Source organism: Chlamydotis macqueenii, chromosome 5 (assembly GCF_036417535.1).
Source record: "Chlamydotis macqueenii isolate bChlMac1 chromosome 5, bChlMac1.mat, whole genome shotgun sequence".
Taxonomy (NCBI): domain Eukaryota; kingdom Metazoa; phylum Chordata; class Aves; order Otidiformes; family Otididae; genus Chlamydotis; species Chlamydotis macqueenii.
This window is the reverse complement of record NC_141560.1, coordinates 11313596-11336407: the sequence shown is the minus strand read 5'-3', so window position 1 is coordinate 11336407 and position 22812 is coordinate 11313596. Positions and strand designations below refer to the sequence as shown.

The 22812-nt window shown below is 39.6% G+C and overlaps 2 protein-coding genes across 6 annotated transcripts in view; one reads left to right on the top strand and one right to left on the bottom strand.

The window, feature by feature from the left end:
• Positions 1-4493, top strand: part of KLC1 (kinesin light chain 1) — a 49312-nt gene extending 44819 nt beyond the window's left edge. For all 3 annotated transcript variants that reach the window (XM_086747912.1, XM_086747913.1, XM_086747911.1), the window contains one exon: positions 916-4493. In XM_086747912.1, the coding sequence (XP_086604038.1) occupies positions 916-981 (66 nt within the window). In that variant the 3' untranslated portion in view covers positions 982-4493. The remainder of the gene's footprint in view (positions 1-915) is intronic.
• A 2261-nt stretch (positions 4494-6754) lies between these two features.
• Positions 6755-22794, bottom strand: XRCC3 (X-ray repair cross complementing 3). Of its 3 annotated transcripts, none has more exons than XM_086749567.1 (9): positions 22718-22794; positions 22181-22272; positions 21323-21405; positions 20825-20962; positions 19714-19926; positions 14912-15066; positions 12385-12597; positions 10101-10147; positions 6755-9014 (listed from the first exon to the last, which is right to left on the bottom strand). In XM_086749567.1, exons 3-9 carry the CDS (start codon positions 21375-21377, stop codon positions 8792-8794), a joined length of 1044 nt encoding a protein of 347 aa, XP_086605693.1. In that variant the 5' UTR covers positions 21378-21405; positions 22181-22272; positions 22718-22794; the 3' UTR covers positions 6755-8791. The 3 variants fall into 3 exon arrangements, with proteins under 3 accessions (XP_086605693.1, XP_086605694.1, XP_086605692.1); XM_086749568.1 differs by lacking the exon at positions 22718-22794 and adding an exon at positions 21902-22094 and having other exon boundaries at positions 22181-22391; XM_086749566.1 differs by lacking the exon at positions 22718-22794 and having other exon boundaries at positions 22181-22391.
• Between the last annotated feature and the right edge of the window lie 18 nt (positions 22795-22812).

Below are 22812 nucleotides of genomic sequence, written 5' to 3'. Positions count from 1 at the left end.
TTTGTCTGATCTATGTTATGCTTCTGCTAATATAAAACCTTATTTTGCTTAATTGTACCTGGTGTGCCCCATGGCTACTTCCCATTTCCTGTTTTTACCTAAGTCACTGTTTCCTGTATTGTCAAATGAGCTAGCAATGTTCTGCATTCTAAGCACTGTTGTCCATTTTACTAACACAATAACTGTAACTAATTTTAGGAAGAATAAAATTACTTCCGTACTAACAAAACTGTATGTCAGGATCTTCATCACTGTTTGTCCTAAAGTAGCAAGAAAGCCCAAACTGTATGACTTCCATTTTACTGCTGAGTGGCATGAAGATGTCACTGTATTACCTCTAATGAACATACTGCAGAGTTTTCTGTGGTGTGAAATATATGCAACGCTTTGCTCAGGGTGAACTTCAGCCAACAAAAAAAATCCAAGGTAAAGCATAATTATTTGCAGCAGCAGCACCAAGGTTTCAAAATGTCATGCCCTTAGGTGCCCCTGCACTGAATCCGTAGTGTACAGTTGATGTGACTTCCAGAAGAGTGATGTCTTGTTTGAGTGTACGCTGTGATATTAAGATTAGTTCTCACTTCTTCCGAACTTTTCTAGTTCAGCCACTGTAGACACCCATGGCAGTTCCCATAGATGGGCTCTTGCATTTCTGGTGAGACCTGGGTTAGGATTGTAGAGGGTGTACATACGTATCAGTAGGTCTTTTCATTTTGCTAGTTGAAAGTTGGGGGAAGATGTTGTTTATTAGAATATGGAAAAAACATCCCCCTACCCAACATGAACAAGGCCAGTTCTCTGTAGCTCCTCCTATTTGTTTGTTCCTCTTTGTTAAAGCCAGTAATTTTGTTTACTTGCTTGAACTATCTGGACATCTGCTTAATGTGTTTGTTTGTTTTTTTCCCCTTCACACAGGAACGAAATAATTGTCTGACAGACTCAAGAGCTCTGAGTGTCAGTCAGACTGATTTGGCGCATTGAGATTCTTGGACAGAAGCTAGCTAATATTCCTTCGTGAATAAAGAAGCACTGAGACCTTCAAAGCTTTGGTTCATCCCTATGTACAGGAACACCTAGTTTGTCGAATTTGTTATTTTTTTCCCAGTGGACTGCTGGTTTTACTTTTCTAAATAGGGACGATTTTAAACACAGCATTAGTGGGTATTTTCTTCTAAAGGAAAACTATATAGATATATATTGCTCATTGCACTGCTCCCATTCATGCTACTTACGTAGATCTGAATACTACAGCAGCCAAAAAAATGTACAAATACAAACATATTAAAAGCATACCAAAATGCAAAGGTGTTTGAAAATGCAGGCAAAATGAAATGTGTAGCAGTAAATACATACAGTGCTGGAACGAGAAAAGGATAAATTTGTGTGCATTACTGTATAAATTCAGATTGAGCGTACTGTGTTGGTGGGGCTTGCCTTTGCACCACTGATTATTGTAATGTTAGAAACCTTAGCTGGCAAAACAGCACTTAGACACGGCTGGCTTAACCACTAGATTGAGCTATTCAGTTTTACAGAAGAGATGATTGGGGTTAATTACGTGTGGATAGCACTAATAGCAATGCCTGTGACCATAACTTTGATAGTTGTTGATATAAGTCTTAGGGCACAATAATCGACGGAGACAGGACAGTTCATGTTGATCAGGAGAAATGGAAAATATTTTGACCTTTACCTTCTATGGTTGACGAAAACTGAAGTTTTGGACTGCAACTGTCCCAGAGCAGCTGCTGCTGCTGCTCTTAGGGAAACATCAAGCCTCAGGTTGACTTTCTTGCTTGTCCACTGGAATTCACAATCCCATTCTGTCTGCTGCAAGTGCTCCAACATTTCCTTGTGCTGATTCCAAACCCTGCCTTTCTCCGTAACAGCTGATGACAGCAGAAGCAGGCAGCTGCACGCTGGGCTGTTACACTGTGGAGCAGCTGCTGTGCGAAGGACCACTTGAACGCGAAGGGCCCCAGCGGCAGCAGTAGATGGCCACAACTGGCAAGCGACTCGTTTGACCACACGTCCACGTTAAATCTACTTAACAGTTCATATACACGCTGTCTGTATACAGGACTGCTGCTGGAACTAAGTATGTGTGTTTTAAGTATTTTATAGACACTAGGATTGACTTTTGCTTTTTTGTAAAGCTTGTAATTTTGTTAATCTTCTGTAAAAATTCTTGTGAAGTTGGATGAGAAAGTAAAAAAACCCACCAGTCTGCGTACAAATGTATTTGTGGTCATAGCTGCGAGTTGGAAAATGCTGAATGAAATTAACTTTGGGAAAAGCTGGAATATTCACTCAAGGTTAGTGCCAACTGAAGGAGGCAAAACACGGGGACAGAAGAAAGTTTTAGTATTTGAACAGGCTGTGAAGAGTCATTAGAATTAGTACTTCGTTAGGAGTATTTGGCTTTGTATCTGGTTTTAAGTTGTGTTACAATAGCTGATGCAAAAAGTTGTATACGTAATGCACTTCACGATGTTTACCAGGAGGTACCTTATTAGCATCTCTGGAAGGAAGGCTGCATATGGTGTACCTGCTGTAAAGGACAGTTTAGAAACGGTGGGATTTGATGCTGCTAATGTGTAGAAGTTTTAGCACAGAGTAGTGCAATTCATTAATGAACTCGAGCAACAGCAGATTGTTGCTCAGTTTTCTTAACAGTATGTACTCATATAATGTAGACTCTTGAGTTTTAATCTTTTTATTAAGAGCTTTTTATATAAAATATACATAATATATTTACTTTTTTTCCCCCCTAAAGCAAAATGTTATATGGACCCATCGGTGAATTCAGTTCTCTGCACAAAGCCAGGCTGAGCTAGCTTTGCCCAAAGAACCGTACGTCAGGTCGCTGAGCTGGGTGGGCGCCCGTGTGCATCCGACAGGCAGGGCGGGGAGTCGGCGGGAGCGCCGTGCCACAGCTCTCGTGCATGGAACTGTGTGCAAGGGTGGGTGTCCTTTGTTGTACCATGAGAAACCCTCACTGCAAACACCCCGTGCAGTCACCCTGTTCCTCACCAGCCCATGCTACTGCTGTAGGCGTGGCTGAGCAGGCCTGGTCACACACTGTTCTGTAGAGCTCGGCGTTTCACTCGGAGACCGTTCTAGAAGTGTGACTTCCAAAAAAACCCACAAAACCATTTAGACACAAAACTGATTTCAGTAATAAGGAATTATTTAAACTGAAGAATGTGTTTTACATGTTCATTTTTCAGCTTTGAAGGAAAATTATTTTTGCAGCCTCTCAAAAAAAAAAACAACCCAAAACAAAACTTGTGTAAATAGCAGTAACATATTTAACCATGCCAGATTACAGTGTATATTAAGTGTATAAAATGCAAGACCATGGTATGTTGATGGTGATCTCGTTCAGGATCTTGCCGTTGGTTGCATTACTAGTACTGTGCTTTTAAATGTTTTAAACCTTTTAATATATTTTAAAGTGTGTTGGAAGATTGTTGGGCTACTGCTTATTAAACAGTTCTTACATTTAAAAGGTTAACTTTTTTTTCAGAGAAGAAATTTCAAGACTTCTCTAATCTGTAAATTCCCAAGAATGTTGGCCAAGGCCTTTCCAGTTAGGAGCCAGTGAGCTGTTTGCAGTTTGAGAAGAACTTGTACAAAACCAAATGTAAGGTCAACCTTCCGTTTGAATCATGAATTAATTACTTTCAGGACATGGTTTGTATACATTTATATTTCAGGTGGGCTTCTCAGTTGGCTTTTAGAACTGCAACCTTAGTAGTGCTCATGTGGTTTTGATCTGGCATGTTTGTCCTTGCCGGAATTGTAAGGGTGAACCTCATGAAAAACATCATGAGGCCTCCCAGTTAGGCCAGTTCCTCTAGATTCTGCTCCAAACAGTGGCTGGTTCTTCTGGGGTCTACAGTCAGCGAGGGTCACGTGTGGGATGTATGTTGAATTGTTACTGATGGAGAGGTGGCTGCTGCCTCTGTTGGTCTGGTTGTGTGCTAGTCTTTAGGAATACTGGCAATATTGGGTCTTGACTTTAGATCTTACTAAATATTACTGTAAAATGTAACTGTTTCATGATTTGCTCCTCCTTTAGAGGAATAACTGAACTATTGCTGTGATGTGTGTGCTTGCAGTACTGCAGTGAGAGAACATAGCACTTACTTAACAGAAAAACAAGTGGACACCTTATTTAGATTTTGTACCTTTTCTTAAAATAAACAGCACCCCCCAAGCCCTCCTGAACGGTAGTGAATTGGTTTTAAGCTTGAGAAGTATTTGTGCTTAAATTTGAATCCAGTAACTTTGAAAACAGCGTGGTTCTATTGTAAATATGTAGTAAAAGGGGTGTGCAGTGCTTCATTGAAAGTGTGTTTACAGTACTTGATGAGTTCAAGTTACTTTAGTTTTTGTTATGCAGGTCATGTATTTTGTCTGAAAGCTGCTAAAAGAATTGCATTTTTGGTAATGTTAGCCTGTACTGAGAGAATAAATGTTAAAAGATGTGATGCTGTGAAGTTTACATTTAATTGTAGCAACTTTACATTGTCACAGACTTAAATAAGTACTGGTTATAAATATTGGGCTTTTTTTTTTTTTAAATAGTTTAGAATTGAGGGAAATCTTTAACATCTGTGTTTGACTTTTTTTTTTCTTTTTCGCCGTAAACCATTCACAATAGCCTCAGTACACTGAATAGTCAAGGTCAATAGTTTCAAGAAAAGAAGAGCCTGAAACAACAAAGCAAGAAGCAAAACACAGTGCCACCATCTGATAGAGGTCAAAAGACCTGAGCTGTTGAGAAGATGCTTACGCTCACAGTGAAGCTGCAAAACTGTTCTTTAATTATGGCTGCTTTTAAATGAGAAATATTTAGAGCACCATACGTGGCAGTTCATTTCATATACCAGCTACATCAGAAAGCTCAAAGCTGCTCTAACAGTTGTGCTGGCACACACAAGTGAGACTAAAAATTGTATGCAGCATGGAAAAGGTGCAGTGAAGTAGTTTTTAAAACCAGATCAATCCTCAGGCTCCCTGTACCTACACTCGAGCCTCTGTCCAAGCAGGGAAAGGGACTGAGTCTTTAGTTTTAAATTGCAGAGTTGAAGCATCGTAGAGCAGCGGTGGTAGGTTACAGTATAACTAAGCCAGATGAGTTCTATGCACTCAGGAATGGGACTTTCTTATTACTAGGATTTGATTTACAAAAACAAAACCCAACAATGGCACAACCAGAAAACCATTTGTAATGCTTTCCAACCAAAACCACAACACCATCTATCCTTCCTGAGGAAAACTCTGCCCCCTCTCCCAATATGTGGATTTCATGTTTGATCTTAAAAAATAAGAAACCTTCCAACATTGGCTTTAAGATGCAGCATTTTATCTCCCTGTGTAGTTACTGCTTGTCACAGCTCTGATTAAATCCCCTTCAGAGTTCATCGGTCTTACCCCATAAAGCTTTGTTGAAAAATAAACTTCCACAAATGTTATTTTGTAACAAATAGTAGTAATTCACTGTGATGTCATCAAGAAACTTGTAATGAGATTGGTCAGTGTGTTTTACTACATCTGTTTTGTTAATAGGTCAGTTGTGTAAATTTTTTTTATCTTTATCAAACACAAATTAATTTGGCTCTACTTTTCCAGAGCAATGTTTCCAGAACCCTCTATGATCTTCCTGCTGGAAAAGGCCTCTTTAAATACATCACACATCTGTAGACTAATTTGAAACTGGTTAAAAGTTTCTCAAGTGTCATGTAATGTTTCTTTTCAAAGTGGAGAAAAATATTTAAATGTAGTCTTACAGGATAAAGATGATAATACTTACTTAATACATTCTAGGATGTAAATCATCTTTGTAAAAATTACTTCCTTTTTTTTTTCCCCCCCCTGTATAGAAACAAATTTCAGTTGTGAAATCCAAAGATGAATAAAGCTGTATAAAGGGATGGTTCTTAAATTGCATTTATTATAACTAACTAAAGCATGTTTCAACATTTTTGACACAAGGCTTTAAAGAGGACAGACAGTTCGTTCAGTCTTCGTGAGGGTTTGCACCCTGAAAGCCGTTCTAGGTTTCTGACTGTGGATGGAACTGAAGAACGGGGTAGAAACTGCAGAAGAACAGTCAACTGCTGCATGTGATTGAGTGGAGGCTTTGGGGGTCAGTTGCATTTTAGAGGTTCAGGGTTTGCCTGTGAGGTGGGAAACAGACTGTAACATAGTGACTCAGGTTTAAGCCTCCAGCTGGAGAGTTAAGTAAGAAGAAATACGGGCAGGGGCAGGAAGACTTGCTCAGGGTTACTTAAATTTGCTGGTAGAAGTGTTTTTCATCAAGTGAACTGGGACTTTGGTGACTCTGTAACCCTTATGACGCCTCATTCCTGCAAGCAGTCATGTTGCAAAAAAAGCTATCAAAATATTAAAAACTGAGCCTTAAGATGCATATCAGACTGTTCCAGACATGGTTCACAGTGAGGCAAGCTCCTGAGAGTGGAGCCTGGGCTTTGACAAGGTTTTTACTAATCAATTGTGTTGTTTTTTAAAAATCAAATTAGTACAATAGGATAAGCAATATATTGACTAAAGAGAGGCCAGGAGTAGAAAAGAATATTTTCAGTGTTACTTATGCTCCATAAGTTCATCTTCTTTAAAATTGTTGGGAAGGAGGCACGGAACATAATGAAGACTGAGGTGGCCATGCCTCTGAGCTATAGCACTCTCACTTTTTCCTTGGATTCAGTACACAAAGACTCCAAACTTCATGGTTGAATTTTATTAAAAAAAACATCAGAGAGCATGGTCATTTTCACATCCAGAGAATGAGGACATTTTATAAGAGACAGACATTTAGAGAGAAATTATTTGTTACGCTATTTGCACAAGGTCCCCTTTGAAAGGATCTCAGAAGGCAGTGAAAGCAACTCGTCCTTCTGTCTGCTTAGGAGTTCCCTTCCATCAGCTTCAAGGTGTGACTGTGCCTGTTTTCCTCAAGAACTTCCCTGAGGCAGTCACACAGTCCCTGTCTTCCTGGGTCTCTTTCTCCTTGCATCACACTCAATTGTCCTCTGAGAAGTCTTCTGCCAGAGAGTTCCAACTGTCCCAGCGTACAGCTTGACAAAACTCAGCCTTTCTGCTACCCAGCGTGCTTCCACCAGAAAAGGTGGCTGCTACATCCTTAAAGGGCATTACTTGGGGGGAGAGGGGAAAGGTAGAAGAGGTGGCCATTTCACCGATACAGTGTGCCTCAAGAACACCAGAGGAATGGGTCTGGACTTGCCTTTTACCAAGTGACAGTAATTTCTCTGAACTTGTATTTATGGAAGATGTTAAAGCTTCAACGCTGGACTGGAAGCTCGCACTGCGAAGAGCTTTATGAATACAGAACCAGCTCAGTCCTTAAGCCTGAAGAGATTTTTATCACTTAGACTATGGAGAACAAAAGGTTCTCATTTGTCAAAGACAGAACTGAGTAATTAACTACGCAGAAAAAACTAGGGCTCTGGAACAAGTCTGACACCGCTCTTTGGCAACCTGGGGAAGCGGGTGGAAAGGGGAAATCTGAGACCTTGACAAGTGAGCATAGTATACTGGTGGGAGCAGGCACCCACATAACAGGCTAAATAAGGTCTAAGGCCTTTGGAAAATGTGCATGAGGACCTTAATCCAGTTCTTTCACACTGAATTCAGCAATGACTAGAAGAAGTAGGTGTCATCGCAGTAGGCTGAGAACAACAGAAAGAGATGTGATAAATAGTGCAAAGATGGAAAGAAAAACACTTAAAGCTCTGACAACAACAAAAAGCCTGAGAAGAGTAATAGCTCTGTGGATGGATGAAAACAGCCAAGAGCCCAGCAGTAAGGACAGAAGATGGAGGTAGTGCTCCAGAAGCTGATCAAGAACGCTATCCAGATCCAACAAAACACAGAGCCGGGCAGAGCATCAGGAAGAACACAAACAGAGCCCTTGCTCTGAAACTACCTGGTTACACACCGTCAGCAGCTGGCAAACAGAACAAGGAGATGGGGGATGTAGTTTGTTATTTTTTAAATGGAAGATGTAAAGAGGCTTTTTCTATGAGAGGAAGGAACTGGAAAGCAGGAAAAGAGTGGAAAAGAACCATTTCCAGAAAAGCTGTAGGGGTTCTATGAAGTTAGATATGCCCATGTATTACAAAAGCAGTATACTCTTTAAAATTCTTACAGTAATATGTTAAAATCAAGTCTCTTTCTGGTATTTTTTAAATCCCAATATTAATAACAAATACTTTTAAGATAGGATAGATGCTTTGTGACAAAGCTGCTTCATGTTATTTCGGAGGCCCTACAGATAGAAGAATGGCCATACATAATGGCAGCACAGGGACTAGAAACACCATCAGGCAGTGTTAACTGGTTGAATTTGAGTCCCTTTGGGTCTGGAAACAGAGAGGCATACAACTGCACTACATGCTCTTTCTAGATTATCATGCTATTAAAACAAAATTAGAAATCCAGTCTCCCCTGACTCAAGGGCTGCCACATCACACTTCGTTGGGCAGCCTCCACCTGCCCACAACTTTACTCTCCTTCAGAAAACTTACCTCACGAGGAAAAGCTGAGGCACATCATACATCCAAGTATAAAAAAAAATCTTCTTTCACAATGCAGACAAAGCTTAATGTGTTTTTATCACCGTTTATGTATTCCAACATCTATTCCTCTCATCGAGGAAGAATTTCACATTACTAGTAATTCTTCCTGAAGTAAGGTAGCTTTGATACATTTTTGGAGCAGGATGCTTTACTATGCAAAGGATTTATTTTATTCCTTTTACACCTTCCAATTTTACCGTATAGTAGCAAGAGGATGGAGGGAGATGAGGAGCAAAAACTACTCTTAAAGTCCTCACAGTTCCAGCGTGGCCTGACGCAGCTCCAGATGCTTGTTCAGGATGTGGTACTCGGCTGACCATCAGTCTCATTAGCAGCTGATTTGCCCAGGTTATTCCGAGTGCTGGAGAGACTCTGTTATCCTCTACACTATGAAGAAAGCATTACAGATTTCCGTGTGTATGAATTTAATATGAAATAATATTGTCACTCCTGTTGTAATAAAATTACACTGGAAGTGACGATCTGCTGTTTCTGTAGTTACCGTTGTTTGCTGTATTTACAACTATAGGCCTTCAAAGACAGAGATTACAAAACGATACACTAGGTTTTCACTAGAGCAAGGTAACAATTGGAAGACAAAAGCTTCTACACAGAATAATTCAGTTGTTCTTCCAACTACAGTCATGGTGAATACCTGCCTCTGTCTTGATGGCTCCCCTTGTGACAGGAAAATAGCAATAGAAAAATGGTTGAGCTTTAAAGTATTTGAAGTGTGTAGCTGTTGGCCCTGGATGCCATCTGAAGGTATATTTAGAAACGCTGGGTAGATATAACACTGCGTACGTATTACTTTCAACATGACGTTTAAAACAACTTTTTTTTTTCCTGGAAGAAGTACAATCTCTCCAGTAAAAGAATTACAAGGAAAAAAAAAAAAAAACAAACAACCAAAACTGAACCTTATCCTTGTTCTGTGTCAGTTTCTGACTCTGAGGACAAAACAACGTCCTCACAAAAGCACATTTATGTAGCGCCTCTCTTATCTAGTAAATCAAGATTATAGGTAGAAATCAAACAACAAATATGTATGTTTGAATTCTGTTAATATCTTCACGTCAAAAGATACTTTTTTTTTTCTTCAACAACGAACAAAACCAACCCATAAGATTTCATTGCTATATTTTTTTTAAGCAGACAGTAAATGCACCTGGTTATATCAGAAACAAGGAGAGATGCAAAAATACTCTTGCGTAAGCAAGTACACCAGCCATTAACTCCAGGGAATGCTCCCCCCTAAGTTGCTGATTAGGGATTACCACATAAGCGTATACGACAGTTTCCTCCACTTCACAGCCCATTAGTTATTGCTGATCTCCAGCAAACGCAGCATTGCTGGGTAAATGCACTACTGCTCTTCACATGCTCTGGTAGTTTATATTGGAGCTACAAAAAATACAGTGGTTAAATGCTGCTGCGTACGACATTGTCACATTTCTGTTGCGGGTGACTTACCTACAACTGCACTGAGCAGCTTCTGACTCGCTCACTGCATCGGTCACCTGAAGCAGAAAAACAACATTTGAAGTTGCCCTGTAGTTATGCATTTGTTTTTAGCAGAAAGGGCAGGGAAGGGAACAAAGCCAAAATCCAAGTTACTGAATCATGTATTAAGCCAAGTTAGAAAATCCTTATTCTTTCTAGGTAAACTAAGAAGGGAGTTGTGAAGTACAATCTTAGTTTACTGTGCTACAACTGTTTAGCTAGCTACAGATTAAATGAATTTAACTACTACTAGATGCTTAATTTGTTAAAGAGAAAAGCAAAGAAAAAACCCACACATACACAAAACTGTTCCAATGCTGTATCTGTAGATAAAAGGTGCTGAAGCCTAAATCTCCTGTTCTCAATGACTTCACCGCCTTTCAAGGCCTGCTTCAGGGAGCAGTTTGACTACAACGTAGAAAAAATGCACACCTCTTGACTCCCTTGATTGTCTTCTAATGTCACGATTCTCCCACACAAGTTCTTCACGAAGTACGACAAATTAACTTACAGGTATTTCTCAAAACATAGTGTACAAAAAAAATATTACTTTAGAGCCATAATCTTCCTCAGATATTATTACATTCATGGTTTATTTCTGTAGTTACGGACTTGATATAATGAGTCACCTTCCATCAGAATACAACCTTTGAGGACCCTTTGTTAGCAAGTGGTCAGACTGTTGTCATTCAGCGTTGGGCAGTGACCTCATCTGTTGTGAGCCAGCACCAATGTGAGACTCCTGGCATGGGAAGGTAGATGGAAGCAGCTTTCTTAAATCTCTCTTTTCCCTCTCACACTCAACCGTTCCAAGGTAGAGACTGGATACATCTAAACTTGTTTTACCCTTAAATCAGATCTTCTTTTGCCTGCTAGATGGGTCCTCAAAACCCCCAGGAAGAAGGCAGACAGCCTTTTCCAAATGCCCATTCTCAGAGTATCCCAGAAGCCAGCCAAGGAATTGGACTCCATTGCTTGGCTTCATAGCACAAATGCTGAAACACAGAGTCCTTCGCTTAACAAAAAGCAAAATGTAAATCGTGATTCACAGGGAGAAAAAATTGTCTCTACTAATGCCAAAATTCAGAAAGCAGTAACAGAAGTCTCAGTTTTCCTTAAAAGCCAGCTGACCCTATGAAAGACTATGTAAGAGTCCTAAGACTAGGAGTAACTCAAGGCTGAAATTTAAATCCTAGTAAATCTTAATGGGAATCTTACTGAAAACAAAAACGCTGTGCATGCCTGAAAGCTGTTCAAATTGCTGCTATGTATGAACTCCAGTACACTCCCTTCCAGTTACGGCAGTAAATGTAAGGTTTTACACCCTGCCCATTCTGTAGTTCCAGAACTCCTCCTAGGGAACAGAAACAAATAAAGTAATAGTTGACTGGATATTTCTAGAACCTCTTTCTTCCCGATATAAAACTCTTGTTTATGACTTCTAAAGTTCAGCTTTTCTCCCTACCTCTTTTCTTCTGCTGTGAGAAGGAAACCTCAGGGCTGAGTACTTATTAATCTGATGGAAGGGCCTTCTGGAAAGGAAGTTTCCCCAGCAGTGGCCTGCCTGCACATTTCCTTACCTTGTTCTCCAGCTGCATTCCAAGTGTGAATGCTTCATCTCCAGCATTCATATGTCCTTCAGTTTGTGATTAGACTAAGAGCAGTGGCACACCATTTCTACAGGACAGAAGTAGTATCTTGTCTAGCTTTCTCAGAAGAATATTCTTTTTGACTCATATCATTGTGGCTTTTTTTGTTACAGCTCAAGTCAGCTTGCATCCGTTCTAATGCTTTAGTAATCCCAGCAGTTGCACAAAATGCTGAGCTTCACAAACGTGCAGCAAAGTCCCTGGTGTTTCACCATCTCCTATACACGTGGAATATAATCATCCATGCAGAGCTCCCAGAGCACTCTGCTGGCGATAGCATTTGAAGCTAGTATTAAGAAAATGCTGTTGTTTTAGTTGGAAGCTTTGTGCAGTTGCTATACATACCCATGTTAACTAGCTTTCATGGACAACCTTTGAGAACATTAACAGTATGAAAAGCTTAAGTTATACTCTTAAACTTTGAGAAGTTAAAATGTACCGGTTTAAAGTACACCAGTTTAAGGAAACTTCAGTTTCCATCAGTCATCAATACTCAGCTGACAGTGTTAAACACAACACCAAGAAATCTACCTACACAGATTTTTCCCCACCCCAGCCATTTATTAATGGTCCCTAAAAAACAAGAAGCAATTTTGATGTCGTACCTGATTAATGCACATTATGGGAGTCCTGAATCTAGTGCTCAAACTGTGAAGCTGTGCTCCAAACGTCTGTAAATACCGAGCCTTCATAACAGAGTCCGAAACTCCAAATTCGCATCGAAACAAAGCAGCAATAGAGTCTATGACCACCAACCGCACCATGCCTCTTGTCAGCAGGAGGGAAATCCTTTTAGTAATGCAGTTGTAAAAGGTATCCTACCACAAAACACAGACAGCCAGCATTAAAACAGCTCAAATAACTCTATTTGTAAAATCAAGACAGTAACTATAGATACCATCGCCGAAACACAAGCTGATGGAGTTTCTAATCACAAAGTGAGTTTGTGGATCTTTAAGTCTCACTAGTAACCATTTTTCACAAGCGTCTTGTGGTTTTACCTTAAGAAAAAAAAAAATAAATAAATAAAGAGACCAAACTGCAATGTACAGTTATCTGCAGCTCTGACTTAAATAAATTTGTACCAACATTTCAAAATCTTAGGAATGCAATACTACAATCCTAATCCATTCCTATTTTGCAGGAGTGGTTCTCACTGAAACACTGAGGACTTGGGACTAGCAGTAACTACTCAAAGCAGAAGTCAGGGACTACACTGCTGTGCCACTAATGACATATTAACAATAAAATACATTGTTGCTACATCAGCGATTGATTATAAACATGAGTACCTGCAGCTTATATCCTCCCTATTAAAAGTTTTACTAATTGAAAATTTTGAAGTCACCAAACATTTCAATTGCAGGAAGTTTAACTAAAATATTTTGTATGGTGCAATTTCTATCACATAAGAATAATCATATTAGTCAGATGAAAGGTCCTTGTAGCCCAGTATCTGGTCTTTAACAGTGTGGTCTACAACAGTTGAGTAGAAAGGAGAACAAGCTCATGGTGATAGTCTCAGCTTATGGCCATCAGAAACATAAACTCTGGCAAAAAAAAAAACAACCCAGTAAACATGAGAGTCACAGTTCTTCTGACTCTTTACATCCAAATAGAGGTTCACAGCTAAGAGCTTACATGCATCCAAAATTATATATAATATCCTCCAGCATTCGGCAAGTTAGCTTTAAAAACTAAACTGTAATTCTCAAGTCTGAATTACAGTAAGATCTATTGTACTAAATTAGTTGCTTTTTACAAAATAAATAATATTATAATATCAAACACTTCTTAAAAAATTTTTTAAACAGAAGGGAAAAAGTTACTCTGAAGAATACATGACTGCTTTCCATTCTGGAAAACTGGTTTGTTTTTTTTTTTTTGTTTCACTTACTGCTATATCTACAGGAAATTATGGTGCACTTCAAACCCTGCAGTGTTTGCACGTGGTCCTTCTGTTCATACAAGACTCATATTTTTCAAGTGAATACATGAACATCTGGATTCCTCAGAATGAAGCAAGTCAAGAACATTTTTACGTGAAAGAAAATACAAGACGTAATTGTGACTTGGGTTTCTACCTCAGCTGCTGTAATCCGCCTATCTCTGTATAGCAAGGCATTCTGTGTATACGGATACACACAAACGGAATCTACACACAGCAATGAATGAATTGTAACAATCTACTGTGCAGTTGCTGGACTCATCAGTGAGTGCAGTGTTTTACTTTTAAAGGTATTTCAGAGAGATGAACATAGTACAATAGGGTGATTCTCTCCATTTTACAGTAACATAGCCTGTATCTTCCAGAAACTACAATTGGAACTTTGATTAATATTTTCAATATATGAGACATGGAAAAGGTAGCTTAGCTGCTGCCTGGGCCACACAGTGAGTGGCAAGCACACTAATGTACAAGATCTTACTCTTGCAAACTACAATTAAAAAACCCCAACCCCTACAACCCCAAAAAACCCCAACCCCAACAAGTGCTACTTTCAAGCCTTAGAGAAAACAGAGCTTCTGACAATCTATCAATAAAGAGTACACTCATGGCCACTTAAGAAAAAGCACACAAATGTGGATTTACAAGGCACGAATACAGTACTGAAATTTCTCTCTTTTTCTCTCCAATTCTTCTATAACATCTTACAGGGAGAGGGCAAGACAGCTGCACTGCTGTGGTTATGCTGTGCCATTACCTATTCCAGGCATCTTTTTATGTATCCTTTCCTTCCATCTGCTTAAATTGCAGTTTAATAACTCTGGTGTTATACTGCAAGCTACTCAGGATACACACCAACTTTTGCGTATGTATTGAATGAAGATCTCCCTAGGAGCTGCAGTACAACTAGTAACAATAAGTGTACTACATTTTAATAAACATGACTTACAAAAATCCCCTACATGATTCATTCTAAAAATATTAATATTTAGCTTTTAATATTTTCATAATAAAACACTGTAATAGACAATTCTCTAACAGCAAACTGCAGAGATTAAGAAGTATTTGTTACAGGTCTTAGTTCGCTTTTAGTCTTTTGAAAGCTCTCTTATATCAAAAAACCTCCTGTGGTTACTGGATTATAGCGTAATAATTATGCATTCTTAGTTTGTGCTACTACTTACGAGGTCTGCTGCATGCTCAACAAAAATACTGTTTCCAAATTTGATCTTCTGTATTATTTCAGCTGGAACATCTGCACGCAGCTTAGGTTGTTGATCTATGAGTTGCTGCAAACGTTTACTTGGGAATACATCTTCTGTACAAATGTAGACAGCTCCTATAATCAAGGAAACCACCTCTGTTATTACAGTAGGGCCCTTACACACGCAGTTTCCTTGCAGCACAAAGATAAAATAATACATTCTGCACTCAAAAACTAGATAGATCTACCTGTTACTTTTTTTTGCAGACATTGAATCAGTGATGAACAACAACAAAAAAAACACTCCTGTGACTTTCCTGGAGTTGCCAGGTCCTTTTTTTGGTGCCTGCTGACACAACTGGATTTTTGTCCTCTCCATGAGGTGACACTCATTTTGCACAGCTGCAGAACACCTGCCTGCCCAATTTGGGTAATTACAAGTATCAGAATTTATCCAACCCACAAATAGCGATCCTGCATAGTTTGCCTGTTTTGGTCACAAATACAAAACACAGCACTATATTATGAAGAAAATTAACTATTGCAGCCAAAACCAGCACAACTAGTATTCTGATTGATTTCAGTCACTGTTTTCAAGTTTCTTGGTTTTAAATTTACATATGGAGGGTACTTATTGCCACAATTTGAAAGCCAGTTTAGAGGGGTTCACCCATCCAATCTCAGTGCAATTAACTCTTCCTGACAATGGTAAATTACATAAAAAGCATTATACTTCAATCACATTATTGTGAGCGATGTCTATATATTTTTACTGTGGTTTCTGGTTAAGAAGTATGCATTACTGCAGAGAAAATTAACAATATACATCAAAGATGTCAAGAAAACAGAAATACATGCAATATTTTTCTTTCTAAAATAATGCTACTGTTATTGCAGAACTAGCCAGAATTATCAGCTAATAGGGTTACATCTAAGGATGAAGTCCACTCACTAAAACGGTTGAGCCTGTTAACACAAGCTGAGTATTTCAAATGCAGATTTGTGTTTCTAAATAGATCGGTGCTCCATTGCTTAGATAATTGTATTTCAATCCAGAGTTACTGCAACATTCACTACATTTCCAAACAGCAAACCTAAGACACTTGCTGAAAAAATACAATTTTTGTAAAATTATTTGGAGAAAAAGAAATGTAAAATCCTCGTAAAGACTTTATTTGCAGATAATTTCAGTACAGTACTAAGAACAGTAATAGGAACAAACACAAGGTAAAAGCAGAAAAGTATAAAATGATCAAGCAATCTTATTGTATTATAAACATATGCAATTGTGCCCGAGTTTCACATTTATACCTGATGAACAAGTAAACTGAAGCAAACAAGATAATCCTACAGCTGTAAAACCTGCAAGCGAAAAAGAACAGCGGGAAAAGCAAAAATCTGGACCCCTCTGAACCACTGGTCCAGCAACCTAGATTTAAAATTCCTGGCCAACACTGATGATGCACACTGTCCTCTTCGTAAAATCATGACAGCAATTTCAAAGTTCAAGTGAACACTTTTATTCAGGTTAATGTTTTTAGTGAAACACTAGTAAAAAACAATCAAGAAGATTAATTCCTTCTTAAGAACACTTCTCCTTCAGAGACTATTTTCTGCCTCAGTTTAGTTTTGTTTACCAGCATTCAGACACCTGCCAATCTTCTACTCTGCTGTAACGCTTCTTTGACCCCAGTTAATTCTACTACAACAGATACTGTACTCTGAGTGCATGTGTGATTTCTCCAAAACATACAGTAGGACAATCTTATTTTCTTTTTCTTTAAGTGCTGCTCATTTCACAAAATCATGGAACTTTAATCTTAAACTTTGAGAGAATTAAGCCACATAAAACATATCAGATGAGCTTTACCTTGGTTTAAAATCTGAGTTTCACAGTACAGTGAGAATAGTACTGTCTCCTATCAGGCCTCCATCAAGCCTCTTCAGCTTTTGTTTGTGCTCTTCAGTTTGAGCCACAATGGAACATTTGATTAAGGAGAATACACATTCCTGCATTAAAAATACTGGAGGTGCTTCATAGCAAAGTTACAAAAACTAGAAGAGATTGACAAATAACTAAACTCAGTATTAAAGACCAATGCCTAATTATGAGGCAAAAGCACATATCTTTAAGGATAAGTGAATTGTCATAACCTAAATAAAAAGGGAAAACTAGTACAACACAGACAGAAGAGCCCGTGGCACCGTGCTGTGTATAGTTTATTAGGAAGCTGTCAACACTAACAGCAAATCACGAGTCAGGGTACTTATCTCTTCTGAGAAACAAGCTCAAGAAACAAGAGGCACTCTGAGGAAGTCAGTCATCCCCAGTGGTCTCATGAGCATCTTTCCTCACAGGTCTACAAAAATCAAAACAGAAAACAGCTATTTCATCAAATTCCAGTGCTTTCTGTTATTTAGCCTGACAAAAGTGTTATGCTGGTTGTTAACCACAAAACACCCCAAAATCAACTAAACAAAAATAAAACACGCTAAGAAACCTGCCTCTCAAAGAAGGACATATTTTGAGACCCGTGAACATAATCCGTCGTGCACCAAGCCAGCTTGTTACCAAGACTCAGTAGCAAACATTTTTTTGTAATTCAGAATTCTAGTATGGATATGAATTTGTCACATTATATTCATGGGCATATAAAATAAATTTGGCCAACATGCAGTTGACCATAACTGACATTCTCAGAATGGCAGAAAGATAACCTTGAGGCAAAGGATGTCCCACTTTCTTTGTTTGCTGTCAGCCTCCTAGCACTGAGAATTGTAAACAAGATTCTCACCAAATCAAATGAAGTAAATACACAATAAATCTATACTGTCTGAAGAAACGTATTTCAACATTTCTACCTAAGAGAAGGGAAGTTTCTAGCACTAAAAAACCCAAACACAGTGACTCACCACAATTTTAAATCATGAGCAAAGTTTTAGCACTAAGATTACTCTTCTAGTGATAGTGCTAGACTTATGTGACAGTTACTAAGCATTGCTGTTCTCCTCAAGTTCCCTAAAGAATAAAACTCCTTATAGTTAACCTAAGCTTTTCATTCCTGTATTTTTCAAAAAAGACTCAACACAACCTTTATTTAAAAGACTGCAGAGAAATAAAGTTTCATTTTCTAAGTGCTATGCAAACAATATCTGCTGCTGTGACTATATGGAGTCTAACATACGGTGAGATATACACTGAGCATTAAAAACTGCAAAAATTAGGATTCCACCACTCCCTTAGCTCTCCAACTCCAGCAGCAGGATATTTCTGCCTTCTATACCTTCAAGACCCTCAAAAGTTCTGTCCTCTCAGCCGTTCCAAAATGCTCCGGTTCTCTCACAGGAGCATTGAGATGATGGTTCTTCTACCCTATCTTCCATGAAACACTTAGGAGTGGGTGGATGTGGAACACAGACAAGACAAAGCAATTATAATGGCACCAAGCGCTAGGTGCATAAGAAAAAAAGATCCATTTTCAAACACAAATAATGAAAAGACTTGCCATTCTGTAGCCCTACAAGGAAGGCTGTACTCTGGCACAAAAGACAAGAGCGCCATTAGGATGCTGGCATCTTCTTCTGTACTCCATTCTGGTTTGTTCCTTTCTTTCAGCATAAATAGGGAGAAGTGCTGGAGCACGAATAAAAGTGTATTTGCATTCAAACTATTTGCTGCAGTTAGCAGCAGCACACAAAGGAATCGAACAAAATATATTTGCTTCTGCTCTGATTAATGCCATGACTTAAAGCAAAGTAATGTAAGCCACAGGCTAATTACTACCCTTTAAGTAAGATTTGCATTTGCACATTCGATGATTTTTCTGCATGGGTGGACATGGAGCAAGAAATAATTAAGTTTCCCCACAACAAACCACTGCCAAATTAAAACTAGTGCTGCATGGAAGGAAGAGCAAGATCACAGCCAAAACACACCTCAGACAGACTACCAGGACACTGAATTCTCAAAAGTAACACAAGTTTCCCCTATTTCTAAGACAGTATATAACACCAAACCCCCAAAATATTAGGAGTCAGATTAATGTGACAGATGGTTAAAAAAACCCCCATACTCTAATCAAAGCAAAGCATAAACCTACTTTGGCAAAACCAGGAAAATCACAAGTACAAAACAATGTTAACTTTCTTCAATTAGATTTCTATCTATTTTACTATGTAAATCACTTTAATTATTATAAAACTAAATATGATTTGAAATTTGAAACCCCCAACTAGGGAATATATACCATACGTTCAAGATGTTTATGGAAAATTATCCGACAAGTTCTTTTGCTGTCGTTGCTACCAGAGGAGTCAATAAATACTCATGACAGCAACACCTTCCATATATTGTTTGCATGTGTCTAGTTTAACTCACAGTGGCAGGCAACAGTAATTTTGTATTAAATTGTGTTGTGACGCAGGGCAGGTACACAGTATGCTTTTCTCTCTATAAAGATGCATGACTAACTAGTACACTACTAATGCTAACAGTTTGCCCAGAGAGGTGGTGGATGCTCCATCCCTGGAAACATTCAAGGCCAGGCTGGATAGGGCTCTGAGCAACCTGATCTGGTTGGAGATGTCCCTGCTCCTTGCAGGGGGCGTGTTTTAGACGACCTTTAAAGGTCCCTTCCAACCCTAACCATTCCATGATTCCATTGCAGAAGGGTAAGGCATGCACCGAACGCATGCATATACTTAAGTGCACTGATAAAGTTCTTAAAGACAGTATTTTCCTTCAAATGGCAAATTAACCAATATTTATATTTCAGTACTTACCAGATTCTAATCCACCGTATTTGTAAGGATACTGCACGCAAAGGCACAGCTGTAAGCTAATCTGAGTCTTCCCAGCAGAACTTTCCCCAGCAAGTTCTGTGATTCCCACTAAAGGAATGCCACCTTTTAACAAGTTATCTAGTACCGAACATCCTAGGCTCAACTTCTGGTGCTGGGAGGTGAGACGATCTTTATCTTGGTAGAGCTGAAGCGCTGCAGCGTTTTGGATTTTTTTTTAATTATTAAAAGAAAAAAAAAAATAAATAAAGGAGTTTTATTTAGTATCTTTCTAACACACAGTGATACAAAATAGAGGCTGCATACCAGGTTTCTATCTACAAAGGACGCTTGCTATGTTGATGGGAGATTTTTCTAATTCAGTCTGGCATTCCCCACCTCTCTTTCCTTACAGGGCCTACTAACTGAATGCCTGTTCAAAAACTGATAGTTTACATTGAGCCCTTTCGTCCTCTTGAACTTTTTTTCCTTCCTCTGCCTCTAAGGAATCTCTATGGAAAGCTACGCTCTAGGAAAATATTGCCAGCAAGGTTCAAGGACAGCAATTATGGAAATAGAAATCCATAGCAGCCAATGAAACAGCTTTGCAGGCATCTGGCCAAGGCCTGAAGCTATATGCAAATCACAAGAAAATAACTTTTAAGTAAGAGCTGCCATGAAGCATTTGAACAGCAGGAATTATTAAGCCCTGCCTGGTTTGGAATGAGGTGTTCATATAAAATCAGTTTGTATAGTTTTGAATATAAGTATTTCAACTAGTCTTAGTCCAAAAGGAAAATTGTGAGAGAGAGGGAGAAAGGAAAAGGAAATGTTTTGTTCCTCTAATCAAGTTTTCCAGACTAGAGAATCATTTTATCCAGTTTCAAGCAGGCCTGATCCTGAAGAATGACACCCACTGACTTCCATCTACCTTCAAGGCCTCAGAGGATCTGTCCTTAGGATAGTTAAATACTTCATTATAGCATAACAAAACCACTTGCCTTTTCATTTGTAGAATCATATTATTGTGACAACGAGGAGTCAAAACCTTATTTTCTCCCAGTGACAGTATTTTAAGTTTAAATAGAAGATGGTTTTGTATTGACTATATTACCTGTAAGCATACTATTTCTCCTCAGCGAGTAAGAGACTGTTTTCAGTAAGCACTGTATATCCGCACTGGACAGCTTCATCAATCTTTGCAAGTCCGCTCCAGAAAGATTTAAAACCTCTTTTATTGATTTTATGTCAGCTGAAATTAGAAGAAGTTTTATAAATACTTTTTGCTGGATTACAGTCTTATGCACGGAAGAAAACTTTTCCCCAATTTCTACTACTCATTTACTTGAAGTTTACCTAGATTGCCTTATTGTAAGCAGGGCAGGCAATGAACGTATCGACATATGCTACAAAGTTGTTTGGGAAATTATTATTAAAGCACGGGGAAAAGCCATCACTTCTAATTACTCAAAAAACTTGCTTATGAAATACTTAATTACAGTTCTAAAATGCTACTGTACATCTATATGCTTACACCCACAAACACACAATTATGTAGAGGAAGACACTACGGTGACAGATCTATTAGTGAGACGTTAGCAAATTAAGTTACCTTTCTTAAGGGCAGCAATTACTTTAGGGTTCAAGTCAAACTGGTCCCAATCCATTTCCTGATACAGCACGGAGGTGAATTACCTGTTATTAAAGTGGCTTTTATCAGATATACATGCAACAAAAAAATAAGCATCATTCAAGGTGAAAAGTTTATAGGAATATTCTTTCTTATTTTAAAACAATATATTTATCAGCTATCTTAGAAAAATAACGATGCAGCACATTGGTAGAAGTCTTCTCAGATGCTGTTTACATACATGCTATTAAAGGGTTCAACTAATACTAGTGCAGTTAAAAATTACTAGTGATTTCAACTGCTTGTAATTCTGCATAGCGCTTTTGCTCTTGGTTGAAGGCTGCACGTACATTGGATAGTTATCTCTATCCTGCCACTCTTTACATGACCTTTTCATTTTCACATGGAAAAAAAAAATTAATGCATGTGGAACGTGGAATGATCTAGGACTATTCATACACTGGGTAGTCAAGTATGTTTTGATTAGCTAAAAGCAAATTTAGTACGAAACATCCAAATCAGTTTCCTGCTTATAACAACATTACATGCTCTTTTTAGTACCTTGATCCGAACCACCACAGTTTAGCACTGCAGCTGCCTAGAAGAGTACTGTGGGGGTTGTTACTGTTATTCCGATGCCATTTATGAAGGATTGGGGCAGACACAGAAGAGTTGTATAAGAACGTATGTCTTCATGAACAACCTCTTTTTCTTTTTTTTTTTTAAGATGGGGGAGGAGAGGTTGCCATGGATCCTGACAACAGGATGCAGAAGAAACAGTCATTTTTAAGTGACACCTCCTTAAAGCGACATTCTGACGAGTTAGGAGTCGAAACTTACTGAAAGCAATCATGACTGTGACGACCTTTGACCGGCAGGACTCCAGGCCATTCCGTGCACTCCGCTCAGGCCAAGCCGCTCCATTGCGGCCGCTGAAGAAGAGAGGGAGGGAGGGAAATCACCAGGAGCGAGTTTTGGGAAAGCCAGGCCTCCAGGCCTGTCCCACGGACAAGGCACCGACGGAGGCCGCAGCCCGCCCTGGCACCGGGAAAGCCCGAGCGGCGGCACCCACTCGCCAGAGGGGAGCGCGCTGAGGCGGGGGCGACGGGGCGAGCGGCGGGGCCCACCCCGCCTCAACACCCGCCCCGCAGCCCCCCGGCCCTGCCAGGAGCCGCCTCGCCACAGCCGGAGCCCTCACGGGGCCCTGAGGGCGGCTGGTGGCGGAGAGACCCCGGCGGAGGAACCGCCCCCCGCCCCGGGGAGGGGGGGGCCGGGCGCAGAGCCGCCGCCGCCGCCGCCACACCGCCCTCACCCCCGTTACGAACCCCCCGCCAGAGCCCGCCGCGACAGGCCGTAGCCAATCGGCGAGCAGCTTGCCTGCGACGTCGCTAGACGGCGGCCAATCAAAAACCCTCAAAACGACGGCTCCGGCAGGACAGCCAATGGCAGGGCGGGACGCTTTTCACTCCGGT